Source organism: Naegleria fowleri (assembly GCF_008403515.1).
Source record: "Naegleria fowleri strain ATCC 30894 chromosome Unknown tig9, whole genome shotgun sequence".
Lineage (NCBI taxonomy): Eukaryota > Heterolobosea > Eutetramitea > Acrasida > Naegleriidae > Naegleria > Naegleria fowleri.
Window position 1 is genome coordinate 344529 of NW_025407941.1, and position 23510 is coordinate 368038.

The 23510-nt window shown below is 37.3% G+C and overlaps 13 protein-coding genes across 13 annotated transcripts; 7 read left to right on the top strand and 6 right to left on the bottom strand.

The window, feature by feature from the left end:
• Positions 1-653: 653 nt before the first annotated feature.
• On the top strand, positions 654-3194 carry FDP41_011345 (uncharacterized protein; the record flags this gene model as incomplete). Its single annotated transcript, XM_044701743.1, has 2 exons — positions 654-1001; positions 1164-3194. 2 exons carry the CDS (start codon positions 654-656, stop codon positions 3192-3194), a joined length of 2379 nt encoding a protein of 792 aa, XP_044567128.1.
• Positions 3195-3318: 124 nt separating this feature from the next.
• On the bottom strand, positions 3319-6090 carry FDP41_011346 (uncharacterized protein; the record flags this gene model as incomplete). The annotated part of the gene is made up of 1 exon (XM_044701744.1): positions 3319-6090. The coding sequence occupies one exon, from the start codon at positions 6088-6090 to the stop codon at positions 3319-3321; it is 2772 nt and encodes a 923-aa protein (XP_044567129.1).
• A 745-nt stretch (positions 6091-6835) lies between these two features.
• Positions 6836-7729, bottom strand: FDP41_011347 (uncharacterized protein; the record flags this gene model as incomplete). Its single annotated transcript, XM_044701745.1, has 1 exon — positions 6836-7729. The coding sequence occupies one exon, from the start codon at positions 7727-7729 to the stop codon at positions 6836-6838; it is 894 nt and encodes a 297-aa protein (XP_044567130.1).
• Positions 7730-8008: 279 nt separating this feature from the next.
• Positions 8009-9142, top strand: FDP41_011348 (uncharacterized protein; the record flags this gene model as incomplete). Its single annotated transcript, XM_044701746.1, has 1 exon — positions 8009-9142. One exon carries the CDS (start codon positions 8009-8011, stop codon positions 9140-9142), a length of 1134 nt encoding a protein of 377 aa, XP_044567131.1.
• Positions 9143-9267: 125 nt separating this feature from the next.
• FDP41_011349 (uncharacterized protein) lies at positions 9268-10658 on the top strand (the record flags this gene model as incomplete). Its single annotated transcript, XM_044701747.1, has 4 exons — positions 9268-9888; positions 9965-10061; positions 10115-10353; positions 10470-10658. 4 exons carry the CDS (start codon positions 9268-9270, stop codon positions 10656-10658), a joined length of 1146 nt encoding a protein of 381 aa, XP_044567132.1.
• A 50-nt stretch (positions 10659-10708) lies between these two features.
• Positions 10709-11136, bottom strand: FDP41_011350 (uncharacterized protein; the record flags this gene model as incomplete). Its single annotated transcript, XM_044701749.1, has 3 exons — positions 10709-10782; positions 10869-10932; positions 10996-11136. The coding sequence occupies 3 exons, from the start codon at positions 11134-11136 to the stop codon at positions 10709-10711; spliced, it is 279 nt and encodes a 92-aa protein (XP_044567133.1).
• Positions 11137-11473: 337 nt separating this feature from the next.
• Positions 11474-11905, top strand: FDP41_011351 (uncharacterized protein; the record flags this gene model as incomplete). Its single annotated transcript, XM_044701750.1, has 1 exon — positions 11474-11905. One exon carries the CDS (start codon positions 11474-11476, stop codon positions 11903-11905), a length of 432 nt encoding a protein of 143 aa, XP_044567134.1.
• A 96-nt stretch (positions 11906-12001) lies between these two features.
• On the bottom strand, positions 12002-13370 carry FDP41_011352 (uncharacterized protein; the record flags this gene model as incomplete). Its single annotated transcript, XM_044701751.1, has 2 exons — positions 12002-12523; positions 12681-13370. The coding sequence occupies 2 exons, from the start codon at positions 13368-13370 to the stop codon at positions 12002-12004; spliced, it is 1212 nt and encodes a 403-aa protein (XP_044567135.1).
• Positions 13371-13813: 443 nt separating this feature from the next.
• Positions 13814-15286, top strand: FDP41_011353 (uncharacterized protein; the record flags this gene model as incomplete). Its single annotated transcript, XM_044701752.1, has 1 exon — positions 13814-15286. The coding sequence occupies one exon, from the start codon at positions 13814-13816 to the stop codon at positions 15284-15286; it is 1473 nt and encodes a 490-aa protein (XP_044567136.1).
• Positions 15287-15471: 185 nt separating this feature from the next.
• FDP41_011354 (uncharacterized protein) lies at positions 15472-17431 on the top strand (the record flags this gene model as incomplete). The annotated part of the gene is made up of 2 exons (XM_044701753.1): positions 15472-15795; positions 15926-17431. The coding sequence occupies 2 exons, from the start codon at positions 15472-15474 to the stop codon at positions 17429-17431; spliced, it is 1830 nt and encodes a 609-aa protein (XP_044567137.1).
• Positions 17432-17727: 296 nt separating this feature from the next.
• On the bottom strand, positions 17728-18189 carry FDP41_011355 (uncharacterized protein; the record flags this gene model as incomplete). The annotated part of the gene is made up of 1 exon (XM_044701754.1): positions 17728-18189. The coding sequence occupies one exon, from the start codon at positions 18187-18189 to the stop codon at positions 17728-17730; it is 462 nt and encodes a 153-aa protein (XP_044567138.1).
• A 305-nt stretch (positions 18190-18494) lies between these two features.
• FDP41_011356 (uncharacterized protein) lies at positions 18495-21304 on the bottom strand (the record flags this gene model as incomplete). The annotated part of the gene is made up of 2 exons (XM_044701755.1): positions 18495-20637; positions 20730-21304. The coding sequence occupies 2 exons, from the start codon at positions 21302-21304 to the stop codon at positions 18495-18497; spliced, it is 2718 nt and encodes a 905-aa protein (XP_044567139.1).
• A 567-nt stretch (positions 21305-21871) lies between these two features.
• On the top strand, positions 21872-23340 carry FDP41_011357 (uncharacterized protein; the record flags this gene model as incomplete). The annotated part of the gene is made up of 2 exons (XM_044701756.1): positions 21872-22915; positions 23026-23340. The coding sequence occupies 2 exons, from the start codon at positions 21872-21874 to the stop codon at positions 23338-23340; spliced, it is 1359 nt and encodes a 452-aa protein (XP_044567140.1).
• Positions 23341-23510: the final 170 nt, after the last annotated feature.

The window sequence follows — 23510 nt, forward strand, 5'->3', positions numbered from 1 at the left end:
TAAATATCTGTTTCACAAATTAGTTTAGGAAAATCAAATTTGAAATGTTGCGGTCATGATTGATATTACAGTTGTTGATGGATTTATTTATTTATTCCAGGAATGATGAAGAATTCTACTGAGTATTGAAAATTCACACTATATTCGCTGCAAGAATTCATCATGTTTTTCCAGAAGAATTTGTCCTTTAAAAGTTGAGAATTTGGATGAAATAGGAAATTGCTTATTTAGTAACGAAACAAATGGCCAAAACAGTGATTCTTCGAAGAATTCAAAACAACAACCACTCTTCTTTACGATTCCTCTCAAAAACACTCCACAGAGTGGTTAACTTGTTACTCTTCATCCAACCCTATCTTTCCTTAATAATAATATTATTGTTCATCTTTTCTTTCTATTGCATCCTACTGGGATCATTATTGCTTTTCAATCCTTATTTATTTTCGAACCACAACCACAACCACAACAACCACAACAAGAATAGTGCCGAATCATCATCTTTCTCACAACACAATTCCTTCCTCTTCGTTCATGCCTCCTCAGTAACAACTTCTTATTCCATTGATTTATGTGATTCATCCACCACATCCTCCTCTTCCTCCAATTGGATGAATGTTCAACAAACAAATGATTCTTCTTCATGTGTTCCTTCCATGCAAATTGTGGTCACTCTGGATGATACCTCACCTCCTCTCATTGGTTTTCAACTTCCAAAAAACAAGATCATTACGGATTCACAAGGAAGACAATGGACCGTAGGAGAGAATGTCTTGTTGGAAATTGAGAGAAGTCCCATAACAGTGAATTATGATTTAACATTTGGAGGTTTTGCCTATAATGCGTATGAACGAATCCATGCGCCATCCTCGAATTGTATGGCCATGGCCAATCAAAAGTGCTGTCCAGTCACAAGTGGCAACAACAATATGTACTTTTTGAGGGAAATGAAACAAAATGTGACCAAATATAATTACTATTATGCATCCATGAATAGTCCACAAGTAAGTTTCAAATCCATCAATGATGTGAATTCTGGTTTCTCACAATTTTTTTTCATTTCCAATCGACCCATGATGAATGAATTCAATCCAATGTGATTTATTATGGAACCATTAATGAAACACCTCTCACTTGTGTGATTAAAACTAAAATCACACACAAAGTACTCGATTCAAATAAGGGCAGTTCAGACTTCCAAAACAGAAACTCTTACCCTCGCAAATACTGTTAAAAAACAAACTGGAGCAGGTCTGACAGCTTGGATCGTTGCTGATTTGATCGATGTCACCAGGTACATGTTTTTCTCAAATGATTTTGTTGTAATTCCAGACAATTATACTCCAACACAAGAAGGTTTTTTATGCGGACGATATAATTTTGGAGATTCCATTAATCGAATTGGAATTTCACCATCGACCTACATTCGAAATGTCAAATGTTCAGACAAGATTGGGTTATTAACATCAGTCAGTGGCTCTTCTCCAATGGATCAATTTGAGAAATTTCGAAAAGACACCATCTCTACTGCCATTGGTTGTACTTTTTCTCCAAGCAGCTCTACCACCAGCTCGAACACTGCATTTCCAAGTAGTACTTTGAGACGTTCCTATCCATACACTTGTCAAAAAATTGTGACTTCACAAATCGTTTTGAGAATTCCAACCGATGGCTCTGGAGTGAAAATTATTCGTCTCTTTGGAAATCCAGTGATCACAAAGAGTGGAGTGAATGAAATCAAACATGGAGATAGGAATTTGGAAATGTTTCTTGATGTGTTCAACAATGCCGATAGCTCTGGAAATTTTGACGTAATTCCCAATGCATGTTGTGTATCGAGTGTGACTTCCACTCCAAATTTACCAAAATGGGATTGTCATTCTGTAATGTTTTCACATGGCATTTCTCAAACTGTAGAATCGTACAAGGTCTATCGATTTATCTTTTCCATGTTGTTGGATCAAGTGGTAAACAAATTTGGATACTGCACCTTTTCTGTCATGCAATATGGAAAGGTGGATTTGATTCACTCGATGAACTTTACCACTCTGAATATTTCATCCAACTCAATCGAGACGGACATACCAGCGGTCCACGATGATTGTGTTCCTCCCTATGGTAAGAAAATCTTTGGAGTTGGAAATAAGGTTTTGTGTATTACTGAATGTCCATCGCAGGATTTAGTGTATGACTCTGTGAAATTGATGTGCAAACCTGTCAATTGCAAACTCAAGTACAATGCCACTAGAAACTATTTCAATCCAGAAACTCAATTATGTGAAGTGGTAAAGACATGTTTGGAATGGAAAGAAAATTACAATGCCATCACCAACACGTGTGAGTTGAAAGATTCTTTCAAAAATCAAACCCAAGCAAATGATCAACAATTGGATTTAATGAATGAAGTGAGTATTTTGTCAACCTTACCATGTGGAAATAAGGGTGATTCATCTCAAGACAAGACCAGATGTATGTGCAAGTCTGAATCTCAAATTACAGCTTTTGACTACAAGCCATGGAATCCAATTTTTTCACCATCTCTCCAACAAGAATCACAATTTTGCATGATTGACACCTTGTCTCTCAGTTCTCCTCCAAGCTCAGAGATTTTATCTTCTGGTATTTTGGATATGGTCATTTCGTTGGATGTATGGCTTCAACTAGTCATTGGAATTTCTTCATGCTTATTGATGTCTCTACTCTATCTCTTTGTGTCCGTTTGTTGTCCATGTTGTTGCATTCGAAGAATGAACATGCGATTGGAAGTTCAAAAAAGAGAATTTGGAGAATACAAGAGAAAAACATTCTGTGAATTAATCTCCTCCATTCTATGTTATGGAGACTTTTCCTTACGAACTTATCATTTATCCAAAGAGAGGACAAAAGAAATGATGAAGCAACAATTTGAACTCAATTTATGGAGAAAAAAGAGACTTAAACATGCCAAGCTTTTACTTGATCGAGGAGAGAAGATAGATTCCAATATTGCTCTTCAAATTCAAATGGATATGGAATTGGATCAACTTGAGGATTTGTTGAAAGATAAGAAACAAGACATGCTCATGGAAGCACAATTTGAAAAGGATGAAGATTCATCCAATAAAGAAGAAGAAGAGTCAGATGATTCGCAACAACATGAAGAAACAGACGACTCTGAAGAAGAAGAACCGACTTCTTCTGAACACTCAGAGAACTAATGATGGTTGATGTTTCAAAACAAGTGATTTCCGAAATTAAGAAACACCAAGCAGTTTATTACTTGCTTGAGAATGAAATAAAATTAATTGCTTATATCGGGTTTGATAATAATGTTCATTTTCATTACATTATTTGTTCAACATGATGTTTCAACTGTGTACAATAAGGAATTGTTTGCTGCTGAACGGCCATTTCTCTCATTCTCGAGGCCAATCTTTCACACACCACATCCTTCTTTTTTGTTTTTGAATAATAGTCATCACAGAATTTTTCTAAAATCATGGCAGAATGAAAGAGTCGATCATTCCACGAAGTATTCAAGTTTGTATTTCCTGTCTTGGATGATGTCACTGCATGAGAGTCAACTTCATGTGAAAACAAAATCTTGACTCCCTCGTTGAACTTTTCGAATAGTTTTGCGTTTTCTTTTTCTTGCAATTCATACATCCATTCATCTTGTTTCACAAGACTCTCTCCAATCACATGATAGATCAATTGAGGAGTGTTCTCTTGATTGAGGGCAGCATTACTTGTTGCAAATTTCATCTTCTCGAACGGTCGGCAAATATAATCCGTCACAAAGTTTGAAATGGTTGCTTCATCACACACTACATTCATACCACATTCCTTTGCTAAAAGTAACATTTCATCTGATCTTTCAATACTTGGATTAATACAAGCATATATTCTCTGATAACGAGTTCCTAAATTGCCAGAAAACGAACTTCCACTCGAAACCGAAATGTAAAATTCCAAACAAGTTCTCTTCTCTTTCTCAAGAAGGGCATTCACTTGTCGAATGGTGGCGTCCACTTTCAGGGCAATGGTCAAGGCCTTCTTTTTAAACATGTCATCCCTTGCTCTATTTTCCACAAGTATTCTAATTTTACTTGGATCTACAAGTTGCAAATTGGCTCTATAACTTGAACATATCTGTGAGAGAGTTCCAATGAACTTTTCAAACCCATTAGTAATATCTTGTGGATGCATGTCATTAAGATTTGAAAAATGAATGGAAATGACGATACAAGTTTTGAAGTACTGTAATCCAGTGCCAAATATTTGATGAGGAGAATGATGTTGATGCGAGTGCTTTGTTAGTGTATCCAAACTTGAGTTGGACATGTGTTCTTGAGAGTGATGAAGATTTAAACTATCGGAGGACATTTTCACAGCATGATGTTTAGGCATTGAAACATCTTTATCATCATTCTGTTTGATGACAGCAATGGACGTATCCACCTTGTATGCGCCTGGTGAAGAACCTTCTGTGGTTTCTTGTGGTTGTTGTTGAGATTGTTCCAATTGCAACAAGACGCTTTGAGGAAGGAAAGAGCGAATATCCTTCAACCAATTCACCATGTCATGTTGGTGTCCATAGATGGAGTGATATTCTGCGAAAAAGGAATCATGCTTTTCGACCTTCTCCAAATTCATGACAGCAATGTTCTTGAAATCTTTCTGCAACAACATGAGAGGTCTAATGACTATCCACGTGATGATGAAGGACAAAGACAAACCAACCACAAAGAAGGCAATTGTCACACCCACCGATACATATAATTGTTGGTAGTGAATAGTCTGTAAGTTGTCATCGTTCACAACAATGGTCATTCTCCATTCGATGGAATCTAATTTATAGCGTTGATGAGCTAAAAAGTAGAACACTCCGTCGACTTCAATTTGAAAATCAGAATACTCTGCTGGATAAAAGTCCATTCCAGCATCGAAAGCAGCTTTTAACACCTTTCCACTGTTGCTAGTGGTCATTTCAAACATGTGTAAACGACCTAAACCATCTGCAGTTTTACCTCCTGCTGTCGAGGCTAAAACTGTATTGTGTTTGAATTCAGACAACACGACGAATCCTTTGGTCTTGCAACGGAAACGTTTAAAGCAACCTGCTAGCTTGAAGAGATTGAATATTGTGGACACATATCCCTGATAGATGCCATTCATGTCATAGAGAGGCATGGCATAAAACAAACCAGTATTATAGATGGAAGTGGTGTAAGGTTGATACCACACACCATTGGCAACAAAAGTTGGAGGTTTTCTCGTCATTAAATCATTCTTGATGAATGCATAGGAAATGTTGGCTGATAATGAATCAAACTGTGAGAGCAAGAATTGTGAGCTATTGCCGAGAGCTTCTGGAGATGAAAGATAGTTACACATGTCCAAAGTGTTGGCCTTATTGGGGGTACTAGTTCTTTGATTACCGATGGAACCATCAATGATTCCACTTTTCAATTTACATGGTTGTATGGTAAGAGAGGTACTATTCAACTGCTGATAGAAGAAATTAAACTTATCAATCTCCCAATTCCGATCATAGGAGGTCAGGACACCATGCCTCAAGAGTGGATATGAGGAATTCTCTCCAAACACAAATTGGATACCTGTAAAGTTGTAATCTACAATTCTGGTTTGCAAGTAATAGAGGTTTGAAAGAATGTCCTGTTCACTCCACTGATTAACGTCTAAACCATTCACAAATTTCAAATGTCCAGTTTTCCAATCTCTGAACAAACTCACAGTTAAAGCCTTCACTAAGGTCAAACGGTCATTCAGCAAATTTTGAAGTTTTTGGAGAATGGTACTCAAAATCACACGAGTGAGTTCAGCGGCCACATGTGTGGACATTAAGTGAGTGGTGAGCCAATACGCCAGGCAGAACAACACAACCGCGCAGACCACAAACAAAAAGATGAAATTCTTAAAGGAGAAGAGAGCATTGAGGAGGAATGGTCTGTTATGAAAACGGTCTTGAACGGGAGCTGTCGTTGTGGAATGCAACTCAAAGTCGTCCTCTTTCTCAGCATGTGGATGACTAGAAGTGGTCTGAGGAACGATTTTATTGTTGTTGTTGGGAGTATTTGGGAGGAATCCCATGGGATGACAATGCAGAGAAATCAGTAGTGGGATTGTTTCAAGAAATTTTTTGATTGCAAATAGGGGGATCAGTATCTCGGTTGAGTTTCTGTTCTGAACGGATAGTTCAGTTGTGATGACAAACGGTGTTCGGTTTTACGAGCGCACAAATCTGAAAAGGCGAATTAAGGAAGAACGGAATGGCCTTATTTGTTAAGAAACGAAGAAAAAAAGCAATTCACAAAATTTTACAAGCCAACAAAGATTCCATAATGGTATGAAGATGTTCCGAAAGTTGGGGAACGGCTTGAGGTTTCACAGGGAGTCACTGTGTGCTCCCCTTAACTTCATATTCACGAAAAATATGATATTTGATACCACAAAAGAACAGCTCTGAAATCTGTGGCGGTGAATCAAAATCATTTGGTCCACCTTCAACGGTTTTAACTAAACACAAGGCTCGAAAAATGACAAAAAAATTTATTGGGGTGTTTGTACACCGAATCCAGTTGCGATTCTAACTAAGGTCCCAAGGTCCTTAGTCTTCAATCTTGTCAGGGTAATAGTAGCTGTGGCATTTGCCAACGAAAAGGGCTAACAGTACTTGGATTTCAGGCCAATTCCTTTCAATAGCTGGGACCTGCCTTATTGCATCACTATCTGGGGGTAGGAAACCGGAGACGATGTGGATTAAACCACGAATTCGAATCAGTGATTGTACATGGTTGGGAGATTAAAGAGGAGATCTTCATTTCACAGAAGTATCTCACAGGGTCAAGCTTTGGACATTCATGTATGTAGTGGTGGAGATTGGACTCGACTTCTCAGTCAGGGCAATAGAAGCCTGTGAAGTGTCTAATATGAGAGTCGATAATAATTCTCCATACTTGTAATTGGGTGAGATTTTCGCTTTCAAGAATCTAATATTGAGGGATTTTTGATGAACATGATCAATGAGGTTGGGATTGTTATCTAATTTTGTTGTCATTTTCTTGTAGTGAAAAGTCCGAGTCATTTCTCTTTGATTGAAAATGATGATACCTGTCTTGGTAAGGAGTCGTTGTTTGCCAAAGAGTTGTCTGATGTCGAAAATTGTGGGTTGTGAGAGACTTTGTCTGGCTAGAGCGTCGACCTTGATATTTTCAGGGTCCTTATGTCCCTTTACTTTCTTTAGAGAAATTTGAAGATTTCTAGCTCTAATTATTTTCTGAAATTCTCGATAGAAGAGGAGGAATCGTCCTCGATAGTTCTTTTTGAGAGCTTGGATTGCAACTTGATTGTCTGTGTGAATTGTTGCTTTGGAGTGGTTTGGTAGAAGATGAATAGAAGTAAGGATGGATGCGAGTTCAGCTATGTTGTGTGAATATCCATCATGAATTCTGAGTGAGTGTGAATATAATTGTTTTGGCGCGTGACTGTGGTCGTAAATGTTGATTCCCATTCCAGATTTACCATTCTGTCGGGATCCATCAGTGTGAATTTCAAAGTTAGTTCCTGAGAGTTGAGGAAGTGAAAATTGTTGATTGTTGAGTTTGACAGAGATGTTGTATTCTTTAAGGTTAGACTTCCAGTGATGAAAAATGTTGTTTTCGGTGTCCTTATGATGTGACATTCCGAAAACGTAGGCCTTTCTGATGAGATTGTTAGGATGGTTGGCCATGAGCATCAAGGTGAATATGCTCAATTAATTCGACAATTGAAGGAATGTTCAAACCAGAATGTGTTGTTGGAAGATGAAAGAAACCCGAAGGAGTTCTCACATCGATGAGCATTCGTCTTTTAATTGCTGACCGAATGCTTGAGTTAATGGACTCGAAATGTTTCTTGGAAATGAAATTTGTTTTAGAGAGGTGAGTGAAGAGAGAGATGGCTTTGGCATGGATAACCTTTTTCAAGTTGGGAGGTTCCAATCTTCGCACAGGTAAAAAATGACAAAAAAATGAAATTTTCAATCTTTACCTCTCTGACATATGCCATGAGCCACAAAGATGATGATGTCTTTGAATTTCGAAACAACAACACCATTCCGTCACAAGTTGATGATGATCATCTTTGCTCCAACAGTCAGGATCGAACAAAGAATCATTATATTCAAGAAGTACCCGATAAAGAAATGAAATACTTGTCAGAAGAAAATTCAGATCCAAACTCAACAAGCGCACCATTCCATCATCATCACCAGTATCGCGAGGATGATGAAATTATTTTCGGAATCTTTCATGAAATTCCTTTAGAAGTGATTGTGACTCATATTTTTCCATGTATGGAATTTACATGGTTGCACCGAGTGGCATATTCAGTTTGTAAAAATTGGATGCAAAGTGTTAGAAATTCAACACGATCCACTGTTCGTTTTTTATTCGATTCACAAAAAAGTTCAGAAAGTTTTATTGCAGCATGTCAATATGGAAGATTTTCAAATGTCAAATCTTTTTTGTTTGGTGGAAAATTATTAGCTCAATATTTGCCCATGATTGTGAACTGTAAATGTTTAATTTCTCTCAAAGAATTAGATTTAGGATATAGTATTGGACCAAATGGAGCGCCTGTGATTGCGACAAGTCATGTCATGCGACAAATTGAAAGAATTGATTTTTCAGGAAATTGTATTTATGATGGAGGATTGATTGCACTTGCAAAATCTGAATATTCGATCAATTTACAAAGTTTATCTGTTCCTGATAATGGTATTCGAGGAGGAAGTCTCCAACACGTTTTGCAAGGAAATTTAACAAGTTTAACATTCCTTGATTTGAGTGGAAATAATCTTTCGAACGATGCCCTCAAATATTTCTCACACAATAATTTAACCAAACTCAAAACATTGTATTTAAAACGATGTCATCTTACGAGGGAGCAAGCAAAGACCTTTTCAGAAGCCATTTTCCCAAGTTTGACTGATTTAGATCTCGAACAAAATTCATTACGCAACGAAGGAGCTATTACCCTCTCGAAAGGAGAAACATTTAAAAAGCTCATACGCTTGAATTTGATGAAAAATTGTGTCAAGAGAGATGCCGCAGAAATTGTGTATTGTAACATTGTCACACTTGTCGAGTTTCATTGGCAATAACATTTCCGTGACATTTACAATGTTTTTACAAAAGACAGAGATTAAGAGTAAATATGCGAGTTGGACATCTTAATGAGACATCTTGATGTTGAGAAGAAATGATTCAGCGAAAACAACATAAAAAAATGCAACAACGAAATCCGATCCCTCTCTACCAACAATCATTCTCGAAATATTTACATGATTATTTCTGGAGGAATTATGCTCATCACAAGAGTCCTGGAATTCTAAAAATTCAATGGAATCATGATCCAAACAACCATAAATTTCATAGTGTCTGTAAATTTCATGACCAAGGAAGTCGCTCACAAAATTTTAATCGGAAAGAGCACGAAGAAGAAGCACGAGGTCATTCAAGTAGCTCTTCCGAGGCTTCTCTAAAACGATTTCAAAGGTTTCTGTTTGAATGGTATGCTCAATCTCACAATCCGTTGAGTATGCAAGCCTCTTCTTCACTGTTTGATATCTTTAATTATGAGCACTTGACAGAGGCTGAAATCATCAATAAGATGCAAGCTCAAAAGAAACTGACAAATATTAAACAAGTTGAAGAATTCATGTTGGATCCAAAATCAGAAATGTATGAGTTTTTAAATCATCGAAGATTTGAGCCGAGGGATCGCGTCGATCGTTGGGCTGAATGGTGGGCTAAGAAATGTGTCGCCAGAATACTGAATTTCTTATTTGGAAGGAATACAATTAGATATGCTGTGTTCTTAGAAACCATGGCAGCAACTCCTGGAATGGTGAGTTTTTGATGGTGTTGGTCATTGGATATTCTAATTTCTATTCAATGATCTCGATACATGCATGACTTTTAAGGTTGGTGGAATGTTGCGTCACTTTGCCTCTCTGCGAACAAAACCAAGCCAAAGAAAGAAACATGAACATCTTCGTGTGGGTGCCTTACTAGAAGAAGGTAAGTTAGTTGAATGGATTTCAAAGGGTTATGACTGAGGCAAATTTTTCCAGCTGAAAATCATCGTATTCACTTGCTGTTGTTACTTGAATTGTACAATCAGAACATATTTGAACGATTCATCATGGTTCTTGCACAGATCACCTTTTCACAGTATTACTTTTATATTTATGCCATATTTGGTCAAAGATTTTCACATCGTTTTGTGGGTTATTTGGCAGAGAGTGCAGTGACGAGTTATGGTGACTTGTTGAAACAAATAGATGAGAAGAAGATTGAAAATTTAAAAGCAGTAAGTCTCTCGCATTCTAAACTATTGTGGACATATTCATGGTACTTAATTGACATACATGATTTACAATTTGATTTTCACATCACTGTCATTTGACATTGAAAACCAACACACAGCCTGAAATTGCCATCTCCTATTACCATTTAGCGGAGGATTCAACATTACGGGACGTACTGATCGCAATGCGTATGGATGAGGTCAAACATCGAGAATTTAATCATCTCATTGCTGATGACATTTACTTGAAGAAGAGTTCCTCAGAAGCAGTTGTTACAACCCCAGCATCCTCATCATCACAGAAATAATATATTATGAATTAAGATTTTATAAAATGTCATCACGACAATATATTTAATTAATTGTATGGTTGTTGATAGACACCTTGTTGTGGAGCAGTAGGAGTGGTATAGGTGGTCGTGGTCGTGGTAGCTGTAGTTAATACAAATTTGGAAAATAGTCATTGTGATGGAATAGTGATGATCAATTTGAAAAACTGCACTAGTCACTCTACTTACTGTAAACAGTGTTATTTGCTTGATTGCAACGGTCCACCATTGACGGAATCAAACACAGATCAATCTAGAAGTAATCAGTGACAACATGATGAAACAATAACAACATTCAATTATTATTGATACCTACCAACCATCCAATTCCACACAATGCACCAGTAAGGAAATAAATCACAAACCAAAGTGGTTGATCCAAGTACAATCGATGCACACCAAGGAATCCAAGGAAGAACCACAAAATGTATGCCACTAAAACGTCTTTTTGAGCCATTTTTTTAAAAGAATTGCTTTCTATAATTCACATGAGAACATCCCAAATGAGAGCTTCAAATTGAATTTCGAGGTCTATTTGCAGGTTACCACACGGAGGAAGGGATTAGAATGTTGTTGGAAACTGAAAAGGTGCAAGAACCCTTCCCTTCCCTTCTCTTCCCTTCTCTTCGAGATAAGTTGTAGATCCATATAATTGAAAATTTGTATCCAACATTTTGTGCTTGCCCGAGGACCACGGTATTAAAAAACGATGGATGATCATCTTGTTCGTGACATTTTCATCAAAAGGACAAACCAATCATATTAGAGAATACACACTTTGAAAAAAATTCCGCATGACACTTCCGTCTTTTTCTTCTTCTTCTCACAAACATATCCTTGTTGCCTCAGGCTTGTGTGAAATTTGTTTTGCCATTTGCCTCGGATGGTATTTGGCCATGATCATTGCTAATCGCTCCACAAAAACAGCCTCTTCACCCATGCTTAACTTTCGTCGAGTGCTTCAGGCTCATATTGATTTCATTCTAATGGGAATTTTACAAATGGTGGTGTCAATGGTCACCAGTGAGCTCTTCATTCCAAATTGGGTGTTGTACATGTTTGTATTTGGCTCATGGGCCAATGCATTTGCGTTTTTGATTTTGGCAGTTTCCGAGAGTTATGTCCACTCGTTGGGTGTAAGAATTTATACCATTATTAGTTTCTTGAGTCTGTCCATTGCATATCCTGCATTTGCTTATCTTTATATCAATAAATACTTGCTGTAAAGAATGCTGAGTTTGAAATTGAGGTTGTTACTAAAATGTTAGGTCAGACCACAGATTCCTCTCAAGTTGTTCCAAATCACCAAGTTCAGGTAATTATTATAAGAACATGACCAACGAAACGTGACAGATAAATGTCACCAAAAGTGCAATGAATGGCCTTGCAGCCAAAGACACTCTTGATGATGCGAAACGTTTCACAGATGACTCGTGTTTCTGTGGTGGAATAGGATTTGTATGATTGTTCATGATCATTGAAAACTTTGCAACTCGAAATGTTGTCCTCACATTCACTTGCACATGTTTCACATCTAAAATTGTTCGATTCACTTCCATCACATTCTCAATCAGATCATAGACTAACAACCTCATTGAGGAGGAGGATTCATTCTGCTTAATGAAAGAAGAGGCATCCAAAGTGACGGATGGATTGGTCATTGCATCAGAACTTGTTATCCAATACATCCATAAAACATCTCCATTTGAATTTTGTACTGTGAATGAATGCATATTTCCAGGATCATTCATTGGAACGAGTAGTGAGGAAGTTTTCAACAAGATCAACGAGCGATCACTCAAGGTCGAATTCTCATTTCCATCCATCACGAAAGAGAGAAAATTCTTTAACGCATAAAAAGAAGGTTTTCCAAGAAGAGTGGATGTTGTCGAGGCATTAAACAATCCATAATAGGTATCTCGAGTGTTGAAACCTATGTTGGGTGATTTTTTCAACAATTTTCAAACATTAGAGAACATGGAACTTTAGAAATTCACTTACCCAAAGGTGGAAAATCAAACAATGAAAACTGATAGACACGATCAAAACACAATACATGAGCATGATCAATCGTTTCAAAATGTAATCCGCTTGTTGTCTAAGAGTAATGAATGGCTGTTCAGAAAAATCACTCGTGTAGGTCGACCATCTCCATTCTGTGGCATAAATCTTTTTTCCAAATTGAGACAAGTATTGATTCGCGACTTGTGCTTTCATTTCAACATCATAAGCATTCACTTGTGGAATATTTCCTTCTGGCGTATTGTAATATGGATGATACGCAACAATATCACAATAATTGAAGGCATCCAATGCCTCCAAGCTGTAGAACATGATTTTCTGGTTATGAAAAGGCATTTCACTAAAATAAGCCATTCCAGCCATTGCAATTTTCACATTCGATTTCATACTGAGCTCGGAATAGGTGGCATTCAGTAAATGTGTATAGGCTTGGGGATCTTCCATGGGTGCCCAAAAGGCAGGAAGGTTCACTTCATTCCATATTTGAATCATTTCGAGACCTTTCGTGGAATATTTGTCGAGCAACCATTTCACACGAAAAATAAATGGTTCTATACTCGTTGGAGGATATTGATCATAGTTGGTGGCGGAAGGATTTGAACTGATCCATCTCGGAGATCCTGCAATAAAAAACAAACTCGAAATATTTGCCTTGTATAATTTGTCCATGGTGAAATCGAGTCGTGACACACACCGAATCCAAAGTTCCATTTTGAGGTTCTAATAGTGACCAATGAATTGGAATTCTTACATGAGCAATTTGCAATTGTTTTAGTCCTTCAATAAATACGTCATAATTATATTGCAAAGGATCATAAAACATGAATGGTAGATTCGTTCCAAACCATTCCGAAAAGGAAATAAACGACTGGGATGGACATGAGAGAGTGTAATGTCCCATCGCATGGACAAGATGATGAGAGCTTTTCAAAATGATGATGTGAACACACGCGATGCAGAACACGAGCAGAGTTGGCACCCATGATTTTCTTGAAACTTTCCGTCTTTATTTTTTTTCATTTGACAGCAGAAAGGTTCTCTTTCCATTTCGTTCTGGATTTTCAAATAATTTTTTGGAAAAGAGAAAAAAAAAATTCATGTTCTCTCTGCTCATGGCAGCCTTGTTCGGGTCCAATTATTCCCGACAGGTCGAGGCTACTGGCTCTTCTCAATATTTCGGTTATGAACAGCAACAACAACGTCCAGTATCTTCTCAAAGATCTCCTCAACAATCACAATCGCAAACGCAGCCTCATCAGTATCATTATGCTTCCTCTCACCCACAGCTGCAACCACAACAACCACAACAACAAATACAGAGTTCTATGATCATGGTTAACAATAATTACCCAAAGGTTCCTCCTACTAATAACGGGATGATGATGAATCAGCCACCACCGAATCAACTCGTCCATGATCAGGTAAGCCTTGAAACATCGAAATCACAACCTCAACCACTGGCCCAGGGCATGATGATGAACGAGCCTTCTGCTCCTCCTTCTTCTCTTTCCACGACTTGTCCATTGTTATTGAACAATGATGGCACAAGTGAAATAGCTCAACAATATCCCATCAGCGCAACAACAACACCTGTTCATTCAACTTCAGAGGAGAAGGAATATTCTAAAAAAGAACAGAATTGTCAAGGGAAAAATTATCAACTGCCACCATCTCACTCCATTTCGAATAGTGGATTCCAAAATCAATTAATTGATCAACAACCGTCACTATCCACTATTCCTCCTTCTCACCAGAACCACGCATTAATGAATAATTATCCTCTTCCTTCTCAACCATCTCATCATCAACCACGCTTTTCACAACAACCTCAAACGCACTCTCAACCACCATTCACTTTCACTCCTCAATCCTCCACAACATCTTCTCAAAATCCATTCATTCCACAACCTCATGCAAGACCTGCCTTTGGTTATGGAAACACTTCTTCACCCTTTGGAATTAAATATTCCTACCAACAACAAGAAAGAAATGGCATTCGAGTCAATTCCAGAGTTCCCACTGTGGGTAAAATGTGGCCTCATTGTCACGAATATTCTACGAATAATCTTTGTTTTCAATTGCAAGAATCCAATTCAAATATCTTTGGAATGAGTATCATTGTGGTAGTGGAAGGAAAGATGAATGACAAACCTCCTCCAAATCATACCAATTACCTTGTATTTAATAATCAACAATTAAGGCTAGAGAAGAGATCTTACCCTAATGATTGCTCGCCTTCTTCACCTCTCTCACGATATCTTTTATTTGAACATTGTATTGTACCATATGATTTGATTCAATCCTTTGAAGTTGATATTGGTGGTACACGAATTAATGGACAAGCAAGCTCCACAGTCGTGTGTGTCATGACCAATGGCACTCGTATCCAACTAAACAAAGAAGAATTTGAAACAGTGAACATGTCGACTGAGAAGGCACACGTGCTCTTTCAGGCTCTAAAGTATTGCTATGAGATGATCGTTTTGAATCAACAACAGCAGCAAGAACAATCCCAACAACAAGTACAGAATTTGCCGACCCATTCAAACTCAATGGAAACTCCTTCAAGTCATCATGAGCGTTAGGTGACACGAGACTCCTGTCGACAAGCAACAGATGACCTCTTTCAAGTTGTTATTTGAAGATAAAAATTGTTGAAAAAAAATTCCACACACAAGAATACTCTCACCACCAATTATCGTCATCCTTGACAAAGAAGAGCTCATTCATCAACACACACTCTCCCACTCACGTCCCACCCACTCTCAAAATGGCAAAGAAAAAGAACATGAAAAAGTCATCTTCCTCATCCTCCACCAATTCCGATTCTTCATCACCAACCACTGCTCCTTCCTATGACAGCGATGACGAACAAAGTGAAATTCAACAAGACGCTTCCACCTCTACATTGCATATTGCAGCCACAGGAAATTTGTCTTCACATCCTCTTTCCATGGACCTTAAATTTGATCACTTTTCTGTGAGTGTTTCTTCTCCGTTTTCATCTCAATCCATTGATTTGATTGATGACACTGATTTGTGTTTGAATCGTGGTACGAGATATGGTCTTATTGGTTTGAATGGTTCAGGAAAGGTATGTTTTTGAATTTCTTGTTGCATTTCTTTTGTTCATTGACCATATTATTCATGTCCATACGACACATATTCCTCAATCCATACTTGTTGGGACCATTCACAAATATACTCAAAATGACACAATTCAGTCCACTCTGTTAAAAGTATTAGGTAGAAGAATGATTCCAATTCCAAAACAAATTTCTGTCCATTTGTTACACGGAGAAGCAAAACCAACAGAAAAAAGTGCTCTCGATTATGTCCTTTCAAGTGTTGACAAGGAAAGAGAAAGATTGAATCGAGAATTAAACGATCCAAAAACTTCTCATCAAAGACAAGAGGCCATTATGGATCGTTTAGAGGAATTAGATCCTGAATGGGCCAAACCCAAAGCATCTAAATTATTACATGGTTTAGGATTTACAAGTGAAATGCAAAAGAAACCAACAAGAGATTTTTCAGGAGGTTGGAGAATGAGAATTTCATTGGCAGAAGCACTATTTATTGAACCTGATTTGCTTCTTTTGGATGAACCAAGTAATCACTTGGATTTGGAAACAGTGGTTTGGTTGGAAGAATATTTGAAAGAATATGAAAAATCTTTGATTATTATTTCACATTCTCAGGATTTCCTTAATAACGTCTGTACTTCCATTATTCATTTGAAGGATCAACGATTGACTTATTATGGAGGAAATTATGATACGTATGTGAAAACTCGTGAAGAATTGGAAACCAATCAAATGAAACGTTATCAATCCGAACAAGACGATATTCAGAGAATGAAAGATTTTATCAACAAATTTGGCCAAACTTCGATCAAGTTGTCTCGTCAAGCAAAATCAAGAGAGAAATTATTGGACAAAATGATGGAGAAAGGTCTCACAGAGAAAGTTTCTCAAGACAAAATATTTAGATTCAAATTCCCAGAAGTGACCAAATTACCAACTCCAATCCTACAATTCCAAGATGTCAAATTCCATTATCCTGCAACAGAACTCGTTCCTGAGCCTAAAATTTTATTCAAGGGATTGAACTTGGGTGTGGATATGGACAGTCGTATTGCTCTTGTTGGTCCAAACGGTGCTGGAAAATCGACCCTACTCAAACTCATGGTCAAACAATTGAAACCAGTCTATGGTGACGTTTCTGTTCATTCTCATTTACGAATTGGTCATTTCCACCAACACTTGACTGAACAATTGGATGAAAATTTAACACCACTCGAATGGATGTTCAAAGAATTTCCCGATACATTTGACAACAATTCTAATGGTACTGAAATTATGAGATCTCAACTTGGACAATATGGAATTTCTGGAGGACGACAAACAAGTCCCATTAAATTCCTTTCTGATGGGTTAAAGTCAAGATTGATCTTTGCATGGCTTGCATTCAAGCAACCACATATTCTCTTCCTTGACGAGCCTTCGAATCACTTGGATATAGAAACGATTGATTCATTGGCTGAAGCAATTAATGCATTTACTGGAGGACTTGTGTTAGTTTCACACGATTTTAGATTGATTGATCAAGTGGCTAAAGAAATTTGGGAAGTGAAAGATGGAGCTGTGAAACAATACAAAGATGGCATTCAGGCCTATAAGAAGATGATTGCTAAAGAATTGAGAAATGCTAATAACAAGAATTATTAAACATTGCACGAAACGTCTACAAATATTCCATATGCCACATTAAGAGAATTCTGTCTTAATTCATCGTGTTTATTACACGAGATAGTTGATCTTATAATGAAGTTCGAAGGAAAAATTCCTGAAAAATTAGAAATCAAAAATTTATGATGTTCCAATAACGAAACCATGCCTTTGTAATTCTCCTGTAGACATCATCTCTAAAACATATTCATTGTTGCAGTATGAATAATTATTATTAATATATTTTCATCAAATTTCATCACGATTGGATAAATCGAGTCCAAAACACACATATTCTATGATCCATCAACAGTTACAAGAATTTCTTCTTTCTCCACATTCTCTTGAACACTCAAAAATTGCACCTGTATAATTTTCAAAATCGTAAAAGACATTAACATGAAAAGCACAATTCTAGTGATCGGTGCGATATACTTCTCTACAAATCGATCCATTCCATCAAACATGCCCTGAATATTCAACCACACATTCCATCGTGTAATTTGATAAAGTAAACTTGCAACTTTCCTTAATTGCGCCGGAACAAAATTTGGCCAAATAAACGAAATAAAAACACTATTCGCAAACATATTCTCAAATCGATCGTAGAGTGTGAGTTTGTTGGCAATGTACATTTCCAAAGCATGAAGAAATATAAAGACGATAAATAAGAGAAGTAATAATCGAGGATAGGGATCATTTCGGACTTTGGCGAGACGTTCTAATGTGATGATCACTTTGACGTATTGTGCGTACATTTTTTTCCAAACTTGATGTCAAACAATTCAAAGTTGAAGATTGCTGATGAGAAATGAACTAAATGGAACGTGTGTTTCTGAGAAAAAAGGTGGTGTTTGAAAATGCATCACTGAGTCCAGCTGGCCGCCACAATAGCAAGAAAGAAATTCACAAAACATGACTTTTTCGAAAGTTGAAATGAGTTCAACACAAGAAAAACCAATGTTGAAGACCTTTATGTACACTACAAATTAGGCAAAGTGAAACTCTTTTACCCTCAGATTTTCCTCAAAGTTGTAAATGAATCCATTTTCAGTAATGAATGTTAAAATGTATTTCCAATATGAATAATAGAAATATCAGAAATGAAATCATTCAAACTTTGAATTGGATTTTTAGACATGAATCTAATCTTTTCCTCTCTACCTTTCAACATGGTGATTGCATTTCTATCAAATCGGCCTTGATATTTCAATACATCAAACCAAACATAGAACGCCACGTTGTCTGAAAGTACAGTAATTTCCACTATGTTACTATTTACAAATGTAGCTCCTGAAATTTTCACAGTGGCTTGAGGTAAATCCACTTGAGCGAGTGGCGACAGAAAATGAAAATTTTCAGAAATGGTTCGATTTGTCACAGAGTCCTGTAAATTCAAATGAACGAAACAGTTTCGAGCGAGAAAACAGAAACTCTCTAATATTACTAGCTCTGTCATTTTGGCGTATACCATGGTTCCTGATAATGGAGTGAGAATAATATTAGGAATTCTGATCGATTGTTTAACATAGCCATCAGAATAGGTGACAAGATTAATGGTGGCGGTAAGTGATTGCTGCTTCAAGCTGTCACTTGTCACAACCACCTTAAACCATCCACCTTGCTCGTAGGAAAGAATGATCGTTTCTGCAAAAAATTCCTTCACAAAATAATGCATCAATTTCCACTTTCCACCATACTCTAACGAAGCCCAATCCACTGTTTGCCAAATTGAATTTAGTTGCCAATAGAGTGCTCCATGTGTTTGAACATTTGGATCATCTCTCATCGCTCTGTAATATTCGGATTGAGCTTTCATGCAGAGTGCTTGTGAACATTGAGAAAGGTACACAAAATTCTTGAAATTTCCATACAAACTATTAATATTGATTTTGAAATGAACTCCAATTTGAAACAAAATTTGTTCAGTTCCCAGTGGATGATGTTGACGATGATTCATTAAGGTCGAATTGAAAAACCAATCTTGAGGCTGTGTCACTGGTTTGAATGTTTCCAAAGAGGCGAAGGATTGATGACCATATTCTGACATGAATCTTGCTCTTGGAAAATTATCAACATTGGTACAAACAGTATTGTAATCATAGTAATGAACATCTCCAAGTGAAGTACCATAAGGATTTGTCCAATATCCAACATAGGGATTTTCACTAATGACTCCTTTTGATGGTGAAGAAGGCCAGAAATTTCTTGATCGATCTATGGTTAAAAGAGTTTGTCGAACAGTGTCAAAATACAGAACACCATAATCCACTATATATCTCATCTTGTTCGACGACGAAATGACAGGTCCATACCAAGTATCACCCCACAATGAAGCTTCATTTTCATTACTTCCACTCCACAAAATTATTGAAGGATGATGCATTAAGCGTGACACTTGTTGTTCAATTTCTGTGCGAACATTCGAGAGAAATGCATCATCTCGTGGATAGACACTGCACGCAAACATGAATTCTTGCCATACCAAAATTCCCTTCTCATCACAATAATCGTATAGAGAATCTCTTTCAAAATTACCTCCTCCCCAAATACGTAAAGTATTTTGATTTGATTCTAGAAATGAATCTAATAAATTGTAAATATCTTGATCCTTCACTCGATCAAGGAATGAGTCTGATGGAATGTAATTGGATCCTTTTGCAAAAATTGGTATTCCATTCACTTGGAAATAAAATGATTTGCTGGGATCATTGACAGGATCATCTTTTCCAATAGACTTTTGAATGATTTTAAATTCTCGAAATCCAATTCTTTTCTGTAGAGTACTTGTCGATGATTGAGTAGTGACAGAAGCATAGATCGTGTAGAGAGGTTGAGAACCATAGCTAACAGGATACCACAATTGAACTTGGTTGCATCTCAAAGACAAGATGATCTTATTAATGTCAGGCATCATGATTGAAACGATTCGAGAAGTGGTACATGCCACTTGTTGATCTTTTTCAATCGATACACTTAACTTGACATTGGAAAGTGCGCTGGTGGGAGATAGAACATCCACTAAAAACGATGCATTGACCACAAAAGTACTGGTCAATAAAGGTTTCAAATTCAGACTACTCGATGGAGACATGGATTTTCTCAATTCTTGTTCCAAATCTGTGATTGGGAAAATTTCTACCAACACGTCTTTGAAATTCCATGAATTAGAAATTGTCACTAAATGCACAGGTTTCCAAATTCCTCTATCGTTATGATTGATTCAAATGAGGATGAATAAGCATTTTTCAATTCCAAAATCATTGAGAGAATTCATGAACATCTTTCATGTACTTACGTTGGTACAAAACAAGGTCCCCAATCCCATGAAAAGCTACTTTGTGTTTTTCTAATGAAATTTCGAAATAATTCTCCATGTTGAAGTTCTTCATTATCACTCGAAGGAATTGGATATAAACTCTTTGTGGCTTGATTTTTTGCATACTTCACTGGTGACTGAAAGCTCAACACCAACACATTGTTTGTTGATCGAATGAATGTGGTCACATCAATGGTGAGTTCATGAAACATGTTCACATTCGATCCAATGTATTGATCATTAAGATAAATATCACAAATTGTATCCAATCCTTTAAATTCCAAAAAGACTCGATCTCCAACATTTAAAGTCGTGTTAAACTCATTTCGAATAGTCCAATCTTCATACGCCACCCATCTCTGCAACACATCATTGAAACGAAAATATGGATCTCCGATCATATTTCTCTGAAAAAGAATGGTATTCACATAGGCTGGAATTTCAATTCCACATTCATGAATGGTTTTGTTTCTATTTTGAATACACCATCCTTTGGAGAGTGATAATATTGATGATAATGATTGTTGTTGTTGTTGGCTAGGTTTCGTTTGCATGTTTGTCCTCATGATGGATGCAGCGAGTAATGATGATGATGAATGAAATACCAATAATATATTAAATGAAATAAACATCACAAGGAGAAGCGTGAAGTGATGGCAGCGATCATCATCATGATAGGATGGATAAGAAAACATTTTTTTTGTGTGAGATTATTTCACTCTTTTCTGAAATTTAGAGTGACACACAGTGGTTGAACGAGAGCCAAAATTTTGGCTACCAACAAAGGTGTGTTGGTCGTATGTCAGTGTCATTTTTGTAAAGATATAGGTTTCATCTCTTCGCCATTCAAGAGAGTACTAGACCCATCACATCAATTGGTGCACTGTTGTAAGCCTGACAAAATCATTTCACTCTCAAACCTTGCTGCTTTCTGATTGGCTCAACCTTTTCGCATACCCAATTTTGTAAAACCGACACGAGAAATCTCGTTGTTGAAAGGTAGTCGTCACAACAAGCTCGACATCGAGATGGATCGACAAACCCAAAACCACACAAAAAAACTTCCAACACGCGCTACCACAAAAAAAACTGAACAACCACCACCAACACAACCTCTCACAATGATTCCGGAAATACCCTCGGATTCTGTTGTTGCAGAAAGCACAATGACAACGACGACCAACAACAACCACGCAAGTAGTGCCACCACTCTTATCACATCAAACACTGTTTCTCAAGCTCTCTCTTCATTGAAGGTTTATAATTTATCCTCCTTCGTTAACCAAATTAGTGGAATTCAGTTCATGGACGTGTCATCCTCTTCCTCTTCCTCCACATCAGCAACACAGCCACCACAAGAACAACACCTCACCAATCCACTCTCTCTCTTGTTCTTCTCCAATGTGGACTCAACGACTCCAACAACAACTCTCAAGAACGAAGAACAAGAGATTGATCTGGCCACTCTCTCCACACGTTTTACTCTTCTCATTCAGATCCGTCGTTATACTCGACATGGTGCATGTGGTTTTTGCACGCGTCGACAAGTTCTCATGGCTCAAATGTACAAGAGTTTACTTCAACTTGGAATTCTTCCAATTGTTATTCATGCTGAGAGCAAGGAGGAGGCCAATGAGTTCTTTGATCATTTCAAGAATCCTCTAGTCGCTCACATGCTCAGAGTTTCTGATCCAGAGTATGTCCACGTTTCGAAATTGGTTCAAGCTTCTAGCCAAGTGTGTCTTCCCATTCGTTTCATCGACATGAAAGATATGGGCACGTGGGAAACGATGCCATACATGAAGGCCACCAACGAGGGCTATCAATTCAACCAAGATTCCACCAAGGAGTTAGCCAAAAACTCAAATCTCCTCATGCCCAAGTTCTTACTTGTTAAGGGAAAAGAAGTGATCTATGAATGGAATCAATCTCTTGGCGATGAAGCACCAGAGGTTTTTAGAGATGTTTTGCTTCATTTTCCCAATCTAGGGCATGTGAATTTGCTTGAGGAATGTAACGAGAGCAGCCAACCATTCCATCGTTTGAAATCCATTCCCAGATATAACAAGGATCCCAAATCATTGGATTTCTCTCTCGTGACCAAGGATCAGCAAGAGAAGGAACTACAAACAAGTATCAAAAACGATTCTCACATTCAGGAGAAGGTATCTTCCATGTTGAAAGACGACAAGGATCGAATCTACTTGAAAATTTTTGCTTGCAAAGAATTCACATTGGAACATTGGAATACTTGTTATTGTGGGAGAATGTACAGGACTACAAGACTCTATTCTCCACTCTTAAAGATGAGAATAGAGCTGCCACACTCTGTAAGGTAGCCAATCACATTTGTAAGAAATTCCTCAATAACGAGAATGGTCTCTACAGTGTCACTGAGTTGTATTCAGAGCTTAAGAAGAAGGCAGAAAAAGTGACCTCCTTGTTCTCTGATCCACAATATTTCGAGAATGATGACTGTGCCAATCTCTTTCATGAAATTGAACAAGAGTTATTGGCCTCTGTGTTCCCAGCCATGTATGTTCGATTTACTCAGTCATGGCCCAAAAAAGAAAATTGTTCTTTGCAATAACCTAAATGTGGAGATGTCGTATGCATCCTTTGTAAATATATTGATGAATAAATTACAAAATTGTTGGCATAATGATCAAGCATCTGAACCAAACATAGACTTGAAAAACTGATGTTAGATGTAAATAATTTTCTCTCCCAAATTAAAGTTTGAATGCTCGGCAAAGTCCT